This window comes from Macrobrachium nipponense, chromosome 30 (assembly GCF_015104395.2).
Source record: "Macrobrachium nipponense isolate FS-2020 chromosome 30, ASM1510439v2, whole genome shotgun sequence".
NCBI classification, from domain to species: Eukaryota; Metazoa; Arthropoda; class Malacostraca; order Decapoda; family Palaemonidae; genus Macrobrachium; species Macrobrachium nipponense.
The window spans coordinates 35139023-35150038 of record NC_087218.1 but is presented as its reverse complement, the minus strand read 5'-3'; the positions used below and the strand labels follow the sequence as shown (position 1 = coordinate 35150038).

Sequence of the window (11016 nt, the reverse complement as noted above, 5' to 3'; positions counted from 1 at the left end):
ATATATATCTATATATATATATATATATATATATACCCCAAAAAACTCATAATTTCTGTTATGCAATAATACTTGACTGGATCGAACTGATTACTGGTTGACAGTGGAATATGAATTTTGGGTGATTATCACTCCTTATGAAACGCCCACTTACGCAAATTCAGTCTTAAATTTTACGGTTGGGATATGATTCGAAGATTTGAGGTAATAGGTTGAAGTGAAAAAGGTGGAGTTAGCATTGTGGGTAGAGGTAGAGGTAAAGGGGGAAGGGGTGGTTGGGGTCTGTCCGTCTCCCTACTTAACCAGATGGTGATTTTGACGGTTGTTCTGGTTGCTTGCGACCGACTCTCTTATTTTTTATATAGCGAGTCTGTTTCCCAGGTGCAAGGACAGGTCCTGGTGTCAGTCCTGAAGGTTCTGTCTTTGCCTAAATAACAGACAGTGGCCCTGCATTGTAAGCCTTGCAATACCCGGAACTAAGCCTAGTCACCTGAAGGTAGCAGCAGAGGTTAGAGCCTTTCTCGAAGATGGTGTTTTATGCTCGGTCCTAGAAGCTAGAATCAGAACTACCAACCACCCCCAACTTCTCCATTGAATCTAGGTGCATTCATGGTTGATTATGTTTAATGTCGCAGAGATTTTCCCTTGACATTCTATTGATACTTGCATGGTTTTATGCATCTTCGCTAAAATAATTGATAATACACTATAATATTGAATATTTATTTCCACATTGCTCGAAAATAATTACATTAGGTAATGGTTGGTGATCCTGTGTTGAACGAGAATTTCAAATTGTTTCGTTTCTATAGCTTGAAGTAATTGCTATACTTTAAAATAATTACTATTACCGTAATTTTTTCTTATGATTGTTATAAATATCATAGATTTGATATTTGTGCATCATATGTTAGCTTTATTTTGCTTGATAGAGCTGTCACTGTAGATATATTTTTCAGCTACGAGTTGTAGTTGCCAGTTAGTGAATTTCGAACGAAATTCTCTGAAATTTGTCGCTTCAGTTTTGGAACTTACTGTACTATTGATAATGATATTTTGAAGAACAGTAAAATAACTTTTTAAGACAGATGCAGTAATAATCACAAACATAATTTTTTTATTTTTAATTCCAGTTTTTAGTCATGTTCTTAGACTGGCTAGAATTAGTATTAATTTTCAGAAATTTATTTCCATGATTATTTCCTATCATTTACAGAGGACAGCGTTTATCAAGACGAAGTGGATTGTGCTTCTGAGATGCCAGAATTTGAAATTGATCGTCTTGACAACGGCAAATTTCAGACTGTAGTGCCAGTAGCAAGGTATGATATAATGTTGTTAAGTATTAAGAACTTTTGATTAACTTTTGTTCCGATACGTAATACAAACCTTTCGGTCCTTTAACAATAGGAATGTACTTACGGCATAGCTGGACTTATGGCCGTTGAATCTTGAACAAGGGGGTTAGGCAGTAACTATGTACTGTGGGGCAGGCTAGCCTGCCCTGATGTAAACACTCCACTTTGCTTTCGGCTGTCTTCCGATGAAGACGTGTGTTTGTGAGCTCCGGCTGACTGGTCGTTGATCTTTTTTCCCGGTGGGATCCTTTTGGTTTATTTTTTGTATTTAAATAATTATGCATATATGGTGTTTGATATTAATACTAAACATAGGTTTGTCCTTGGTTTTTCAATTAATATACAAACCCACTTTTTGTGATAGCCTTTGTAACCGCCCCTCTACTTGTGTTAAGAGTCAGCGGCTAAGGTATGCCAACATATTATTTACATTCTTTTGCCCTTTAACACTGGCTCAGACCTGCATGAGGACGAGATATGTATTATCGTGAGGATGAGACATGAATTTAATGTAAGTGATATTGATCCTGTAATGGGACATGTATTCATCCTGAAATTACGCTTACGCTTGGCAATTACCAAGGGAACTTCAAAGGTTTGTCCGTGTTTTGTTGTTATGGTAATTTCTCTTCTCCTTCTTCCTTTCACTTACTATCGGAAGAAGGTAGAAGGATGGGCGTGCGGTGTTGATGTTTGGGGATCTCCTCTCACTTCGGAGGGCAGTGCCCTTGGATGTGTGAGGAGTATCCTCATTACTTTAATATTTTTTTCCTTATTTTACAGACTAGTGGTGATTGTCTTTTCAGCAGTATTGATTGGATGCTCTTCATATTGGTTATCCTAACCTTGGAATTGTACCTATGACTTGTAGCATGTTGCGTACTGATCCTCGAGTGTGTGTACTGATCCCCTGCGGATAATCATTTTCATTACCACTACTACCTGGGAGTTATGTCACTGGACGAAGCTGTCGCGCTGCCTTGTGAGGTTTATCTACTCCTGATGGTAGAAGTCTGGCAGAAGGAGAAACCAAAGAGGAAGAGAGCTCGTCAAGTGTCGTCATCCTCCTCTTCGAGATCATCATATCTTCATGCCTCCTTCCCTTCAACTTTTAAGGCTTTGCCATAAAAGAGAAGGTGGTCTCCCCCCCCAAGGAAGTCTCGTCACGGGACTTCTAAGGGTCTGTCTTGCTCCGGTGAGACAGGTGGGTCTTCCACTGGTCCTCCCGTTCCTTCGGGAACGGGGCCCGTCTCTCCTTCTTAGGGGAGGAAGCAGACGGGTACCATGGAGGTACCGGCCACCGCTGGTATCTCCTCTCCCGGTTCCGAAGGTTCCACCTCCGGACCGGGAACCTTCTCGGCCGCCCGCTTGCGAGCGTTACTGAGTGTATGGTCACCTACAGGTGACCGTGCAGCCAGGGTCCAGACTGCTGAGTACGCTTACTGTGTCAGGACCCAGGCACGGAGCGGAAGATGGTAGGAGTCGCTCGGGTGACTCTCGCCAGACCAGCGATCGCTCTCACAGCGATCGTCAGGTGCCCAGGGTTGACGTGACGTTCCCGCGGGTCCATGCACACAGAGACCAGTGGAGGGGGGCCATCCAGCCCTCTTTTAATCAATCCTTTTCTTTCAGAGAGGTTTTGGCCTCAACGAGGACTTTGGAGAGTCGGAGGACAGTATCGGCTGTCGCCTGTCAGGTGCACGCTCAGCCCCACCCAGATGTAGGTCGCGTTTGCGCGACTGACCAGTCTCGGGTGTGGCAGATGCTTCACCTGCCAGGTAAGAGTTTTGTAGCCCTCCTTGAGGAAGCGTTCTCTCCACTGCTACTCCCGCAGGTCCCTCCGGACAGGTGCAGTTGGGCCGTGTTGCTTTGGCAACTGCCCCAACTCCGTCCTGGATGGAGGACCTGTCGGTTGTCCTGAGGAAACTAGCGAAGAGGAAGTCCAAGAAGAAGAGGAAGGTGTCGCTGTCATCTTCTGCCGCCCCTTCCCCTTCCACTTCCGAGGCCCCCCAGCCGAAGAAGAAGAAGGTAGCCTCCTCCCCCCCAAGAAGTCTCGCTCAGAGACGTCTAAGGGTCTGTCCCACTCTGGTGGGACAGTTGGGGCTTCCGCTGGTCCTCCTGTTCCTTTGGGAATGGGGCCCGTCTCTCCTTCCGCAAGGAAGAAGATGACGGGGACCGGAGGGGTACCGGCTAACACCAGTACCTCCTCTCCTGGCGCCAGAGGTTCTGCCTCAACGCCAAGTACCGTCTCGGCCTCTCGCTCGCGAGAGGTACCGAGTGTACGGTCACCTGCAGGGTGACCATGCAGCCCAAGACCCAGGCAACCCGAGTTTCGCTCGGGCGCCAGGATCAGGCACGGGGCGGAAAGACTGGTGGGAGTCGCCCAGGTGGGGACTCCCCACCAGGCCGGCGATCGCCTCTTTGGTGAGGCCGCCGGTACCCAGGGTTGACGTGACGGTCCCGGACCGGCAGCCGGGCTGGAGGCGAGGAAGCGGTCCCCCCAGTTGCCTGGACCAGCCTTGGCTGGTCCAAGCGTTGTGATGCGCCGTGAAGACAGGCTTCTTTCGCTCCCACTGCGACAGCGGACTCTGTCAGTCCCCTGATCGCCGCAGTCCTCCCATCCTACTGGTTCTGCTAGAAGACAGGGTAGGAGCGTCAGGTCTCCCTCACCTGTCCCTTCAACCTACTCAGGCTACACCAGGAGGAACGAGGCGAACAGGAGTGACCGTGTTGAATGCACTTCTTTCAGTCCGGCCACGAGCCTGGCTCGGTCTTGGGACCAACAGATCCTCGCTCAAGTGGTTGGAGGAGATCGTGGGGGGCTGGCTGCCAGGACGAATGATGCTTCCCAGACTCTCAGAGTGACCATCAGCACCGTTCACATGACGGTCTGGTGGCTGGTACCACGCACACAGAGACCGGGGGTGGGTGCTCCCACCCTTGCAGTCCTCTTCAGAGGTTTCGACCTCGACGAGGACTGGGACGCGTTGGAGGACGGTATCGGCTCTCTCCTGTCAGGTGCTCGCTCAGTCCCACCCAGACGACGGTCACGGTGGCGGCAGATGTTTAGCCTACAGTACGAGTTCGTAACCCTCCTCGGGAAAAACAAAACGTTTTTCTTCAGACGGTAAAGTTTTCCTAGACTCTGAGCAGCCATCACCGCACGGTGATGCTGCCTGTACTAGCTTCTCCGACTGCTAGTACCGCTGGGAAGGCGAGCAAGTATCCAATCTTCCTCCCCCATTCCCTCTCTCCCTATGGCTGCGGCGGGAAGGGGAGGATCTGCAGAGCGTTCTTCGTAGGATTCCATGTCAGGGGCTCTGCGTTCCTGGGGGGACCCCTCGGGTTCTACCGACGTAAGTCCCCGTTGTTGAGGAAGGATCTTGCCCTATCCTCGATTTCTACGGGAATCAGGAGGATCACCACCCGATGATCGTCTGACGAATTAAGTGGAGGTTTCGCTGAGCGCTTAGAATTCTTTGGAGTTTTTAGCACTCTCCGAGTATTCTGGTCTTCTACGATCTGTAAACACTTGGGCGAAACCACGGTCCAGAGTGGGCAAGACGAGAATCCCAGATAATTGTTACTACAATAATCGGGAATTTCGCCGAATGCTCAAATTCTTGGAATTTTTAGCGTTCGAGAGAAGTACTGATGCTGAAGGAAGAATATCTCGAGAGGGGCTCAGCTTGTATGGACCTGACGGTGCGTCGCCTCAGTAGGCGGCCAACCCCATGATAGAGAAGAACGGGTGTGAACATCCAGAACAGGTGTGAACATCCAGAAGGTTTTGAAGCATCCCAGTTCTCTTGAACTATTGTCTTCGGTATCCTGTTATCACCATAGAAGTCTCTCTTCGGGAAAACTTCTCCTTCGCTCTCTTCATTAGAGAATGAAGGGTGTCGGCTTTCGGTCCTTATTCTTGTTCCTCGAATGGAAGAGAATTTAGGATGGAGGTCTATGTACAGGAACCTACAAATATACTACGTATATTGCCCTCGTGACATGCTTCTGTTATCAGTTGAATTGTCCGAGGTGTAGGCACATACCGTTGTTAACTCTACGGGTTGTGACCGAGACGAATAGTATCTTCTTAATTGAACTGCAACTTGGGACTGCCCTGCAAACCTCCCAGGAGTTACCAGTTTCACATAAGTGACTTACCAAACAATTACATTAGCTGTACGCTTTCTTACCTGGCAGCCGAAAATTCAAATTCCTGGCGGCGGTAGCACCATTGTTCGTGTAGGTGATACAGATCCCGCCCACTCTCTGGAATACCTGGTACTGCTGAGCTTAAGACTTCAATTCGTTTTCTGCCAGCCACGGGGTAACACCGGTGGTTTGTGTTACAGTCGACTTTCTTCGCCATTGTGGATTTTTTCTTTTGGTGATGTACAATTCTTGTTTGGCTTTTTTGCTCATCAGTTAGCTGCCCAGTTATTAACGAATTATTACGAAGATGTCTGATGCTAGTTCTTCAGTTAAGTTTTGCAGCAGTGGTTGCAAAACTAGATTAGCTAAACTATGTTATGATCCGCACTCCAAATGTGTTAAATGTAGGGGTCAGTGCTGTAGCAAGGAATTAATTTGTGATGAGTGCCGTAGTTTAGATGAACAAGGTTGGAAGACTTTTCAAGCTCATTTGGATAAGATGGACAAAGATAGGAAAAGGAAAGCAGCTCCCGTACCTTCAGAGGCAAACAAACCGTCAGTATCTTCTCCACTTTTATTGAATATTTCACCTATTGATTGTCCTCCAACTTCAGTACCAATACTCCAGACCAGGTATCCCATGTTTCCGATCCCAACACCATTTCCTTGTTAGAGTCCAAGATGGACAAGAAATTTGAGTTCTTGGCAATCCATTATGGATTTGGGTATGTCGTTTCGTGCGTTTGTAGAGAAGTCAAGTGAAAAGGCCAGTGTTAGGCCAAGTGTCAGTGTCGTGTCCAAGGAGGCAGCTGTCCGTTCCCCCTGTTCTCCTAGACGAAGGTCACTGTCATACTCCCCAGTGAGTGCCGGGAGAAGACATACCGGAGGTCGAAGGGAGACTGGGGGAGTTGGCCCACGGTCAGTCGCCGACTCCGTCGATGTAGTAAACTTGCAAGTGTCCAGAAAACGCAGCTGGAAAGGGGTAGATATCAGTGACGGGCAGTTGTCGTCTGACTCGGAAGTGTAGTCGCCTGTGTTGAGGCGAAAAGTGTGGTGTGATTTAGTGTCGCGTCCATTGCAGAGACATGCCCAGCGTACGAGAGGGATGTCGCCGCCTGTTAAGAAATCCAAGGAGCACTGGAGTCCACAACCTTCCTGCAGTATCGCACCGGACCAGTTTTTCCGGGAAGATCATCAGTCCTCTTCGGATAGCGTAACTTCGGACGGAGTCAGACGCTCATGTGCGTCACAGCGCTCGCGCGCTTGCGAGACTGCCTCGCCTCGTTGTGTATTGATAGTTCATTCGCCTCGAGGAGTTTCGACTCGTTCCCCCCATTCGTCTTGAACTGTTTCGACTCGTTCGCCTCGAGCTGCTTCGACTCGCTCGCCTCATACGTCTCGAGCTGTTTCGACTCGTGCGCCTCATTCGCCTCGAGCTGCTTCGACTCGTTCACCTCATACGTCTCGAGCTGTTTCGACTCGTGTGCCTCATTCACCTCGAGCTGCTTCGACTCGTTTGCCTCATACGTCTTGTGTTGTTTCGACTCCCAATCGTTCGTTTTCGAAGAAGAGCCATACCGCAGCCACGACTTCGTCTTCGCCTAAGGATGATGCGAAGGCCAAACACTTGCTAGAGGATTTCGGTTTGGGTTCCTTTAAACATCAACTTCAAGAATTGATGGTCTTTTTAAAGAAGACAACGAGCCAGACGGAAGAGGAAGACGGGGTATTGACCGTCCTGTCGGAAGAGGAAACTCAAGACCAGGATGCGAAGCCCTCTTCTGCTTATTCTAGTCTGTTAAGGTTTCTTTTACAGACTTATCCGGATTTTTTTTAAACTGCTTCGCCTTCTTCACCTCCGTCGATGTTTGTGAAGGATAGGAGATTAGCGCCTTCGGGGTTACCGAAACTAGTTCTTTCTCAGTCCTTGAAGAAAGCACTGAAGGAAGTAGAAGAGTGGCCTGCTGAGAAGAGGGAGTCAGGTAAGGCTTCGTTCGCTTTTCCTCCATCGAAGCTGCAGAATAAAACCTACAGGTTTTATGCGACAGGAGAAGTTCCTTCTTTGGGAGTTTCTGCCTCCTCCCAAGGAGACTTCTCCGGTCTTGTGGACTCAAGCAGAAGAGCAGCGTTCTCGGCTGCGAAAGTGTTGTTCTCTTCACCCGAGTTGGATCACCTGGTGAAGAACTTATACAAGTTGATCGAAGACTTCAGTTTTCTGGATTGGACTATTGCAGCGTTAGCCAGAAAAATTGAAGATTGCCAGTCTCTAGATGAGGATGTTTCTGTCGATCGGCTCAATGTGTTGTCCTGTGCAGACAGGGCAGTGAGAGATGGTTCAGGGGAATTGGCCGCCTTATTCACTATGGGAGTACTAAAGAAGATAGAACGGTGGTGCTCCTTCACATCTCGAGGAGTAACTACGAACCAAAAATCGGCTTTGTTGTTCTCCCCCCTGAGTAAATCTCACCTGTTTCCAGAAGAAACCATTAAACGTGCTGTTGGACCTCAAGAAAAAGTCCACCAATGATCTCTTTCAGTCAGTGAGAAGACCTAAGGTACCTCCAGCGACAGGAGCCAAAGCTTCTCCTCTTCAAAAACATCCTTTTCGAGGAGGTAAATCGAGGTGGCAGCAGAGACCAAGAACAAATCTACGAACCACCTCCAAGTCTACCAAGAAACCTTCCTTTAAGACAGAGAAATGATCGGAAGGTCCTTCACACACCTGTGGGGGAAGACTCCACGACTACTGGGAGGAATGGAGTCGAAGAGGAGCAGAACAGTGGGTAATTTAGGTGCTTTGAGAGGGATATGTGATCCCTTTTATGCAGGATCCACCCGGTACAATACTCCTGTCTGTTTGACAGCATACTTGACAGGATCAACAGGAGCTTTGGCTCTAGCCAAAGAAGTAGAAGGGCTCATCAATAAAGAGGCCATAGAGGAAGTAACAGATACGAACTCCCCAGGGTTTTACAACAGGCTCTTTGTAGTCCCCAAGGCATCAGGGGGATGGAGACCTGTGTTGGACGTAAGCGCTCTGAACCTCTTTGTCCGGAAGACGAAATTCCGAATGGAAACCAGTCGCTCGGTAATGTCAGCCATCCAACCGGGCAACTGGATGGTATCTCTCGACATGAAGGATGCATACTTCCATGTCCCCATCCATCAGGACTCCAGGAAGTTCCTGAGATTCGTCTTCAAGAAGAGAGTCTTCCAGTTCAGAGCCCTATGCTTCGGTCTGTCAACCGCCCCTAAAGTATTTACTCGGATTCTCGCTCCTTTGGGAAAGTGGCTGCATTTGATGGGCATCAACACAGCTTTTTACTTAGACGACTGGCTCCTGAGAGCCAGATCCAGGTGTCAGTGTGTGAAGGACTTGGAGAAGACACTGACTTTGACACAACAATTGGGTATCATAGTAAACACGGAGAAGTCCCAATTGATTCCAACTCAGAGGATTCTCTATTTAGGGATGATACTAGACTTTAGCTTTTCGGGTTTTTCCCTCCACGAAGAGGATAGAGTCCTGCCTGTCAACAGTCCAGCAATTTCTGGTTCGCCTGTCCTGCTCAGCGCTCGAATGGATGAGCCTACTCGGGACCCTGGCTTCAGTGGAGAGTTTTGTCAGGTTAGGATGCCTACACATGAGGCTGCTTCAGTTCTTCCTGAAAGCAAGTTGGTCTCTAAAGACACAGACTCATTAGTTTTCCCCCTGACGGAAGAGATAAAGATGGGTCTCCATTGGTGGCTTTCGAGGGAAAGATTACAAGAAGGAATCTCCCTAGTCGTGTTGAACCCCGACCTGCAGTTCTTCTCAGACGCCTCAGACAGTGGATGGGGAGCCCTCCTAGGAGACAGGAGAGTGTCAGGTCTGTGGACAGAATGAGAAAAGACCTTGCACATCAATGGGAAGGAATTGAAGGCCATCCTCTTAGGGCTACAAGTGTTCAACCATTTATTCACTGGAAGAAACGTAGCGGTCTACTCGGACAACACCACAGCGTTGTTATATGTTCGGAAGCAGGGAGGGACCCACTCGTTCTCTCTCAGCAAGATAGCCGTAGATCTCCTCACCTGGACGAACGAGAAGAGGATCACCCTTTTTCCAAGATTCGTGCAAGGGAGAATGAACGTACTTGCAGGCGAACTGAGTCAGGTAAATCAGGTGTTACCAACAGAATGGACCCTGAACGAGAGAGTGTGTCAGGACCTCTGGAAGCTTTGGGGAAGACCATCAATAGATCTGTTCGCCACATCGAGGAACAATCGCCTTCCCATTTTTTGTTCTCTGATTCGAGAACCACTAGCGTGGAGAACAGATGCGATGCTGCTAGATTGGACAGGACTGAACATTTACGCTTTTCTTCCCTTCGGGATGATAAGAGAGGTCTTAAACAAGCTTCAATCACACCAGAATGTGACAATGACCCTAGTAACGCCATTCTGGCCCAGGAAAGAGTGGTCCCCGGACCTTCTCAATCTGCTGGTGGATTTTCCCAGACTACTTCCACAAAATCCATCGCTTCTCGAACAACCCCATTTCAACCGATATCACCAAGGGTTGTCTGCTCTGGCCTGACAGGATTCAGACTGTCAGGAACCTGGTCAGAGCAAAAGGGTTTTCGCGAAGGGCGTCAGAGGCTATTGCTAGCTGCAGAAGAAGTTCTTCTGCCAAGCTCTACCAGTCCAAGTGGAGAGTTTTTAGGTCATGGTGCAGACGACATAGCATCTCTTCTGAGACATCTATAACAGAAATTGCAGAATTTTTGTTATTTCTGAGGGACACCAAGAAGTTGGCCACTTCAACTATTAAAGGATATAGGGCCATGCTTTCATCAGTTTGCAAGCATAGAGGCCTTGACATTTCATCAAATCAGGACATCAGTGACCTGATCAGATCCTTTGGATATAGTTTTAAGGTGGCTCAACGGCCCCCGATTCGAACCATTGAATCCTGCAACCTTGAGGGACGTAACTAGGAAGACACTATTCCTAGTCGCCTTAGCCACAGCGGGAAGAGTAAGCGAGTTGCAGGCGATGAGTAAGGAAGTGGGTTTTCCCCAGGGCATTGCAGTTTGCTCTTATGTAACAGATTTTCTCGCTAAAAATGAGGATCCTTCGAATCCTTGGCCCCGTTCTTTCAAGATAAAGAACCTAACGGACTTAGTCGGGTCGGAAGATGAGGAACGTACATTGTGTCCGGTCAGAGCCATCAGACACTACTTGACTAGGACAGAAACTGTGACAGGAGAGTCGAACCGACTCTGGTGCTCGGTGAAAGACCCGTCTCGGCCTCTTTCAAAGAGTGCAATGTCCTTTTTCCTGAGGAGTTTGACTCGAGAAGCGCATGCCCAAACTCAGGAACATGCTCTAAGGGTGCTGAAAGTGAAGACACATGAGATTTGTGCAGTAGCTACGTCATTGGCTTTCAGACAGAATATGTGTCTATCCTCCATTATGCAAACTACATTCTGGAGGTCAAAATCGGTGTGTGCATCTCACT

General features: G+C 48.3%; 1 protein-coding gene across 1 annotated transcript in view; it reads left to right on the top strand.

Moving 5' to 3' along the window:
* The first annotated feature begins 1183 nt into the window (after window positions 1-1183).
* Window positions 1184-11016, top strand: part of LOC135202431 (activating signal cointegrator 1 complex subunit 1-like) — a 326707-nt gene continuing 316874 nt past the window's right edge. Inside the window, exon 1 of the mRNA XM_064231827.1 lies at window positions 1184-1322. Within this exon, the coding sequence (XP_064087897.1) occupies window positions 1258-1322 (65 nt within the window). The 5' untranslated portion in view covers window positions 1184-1257. The remainder of the gene's footprint in view (window positions 1323-11016) is intronic.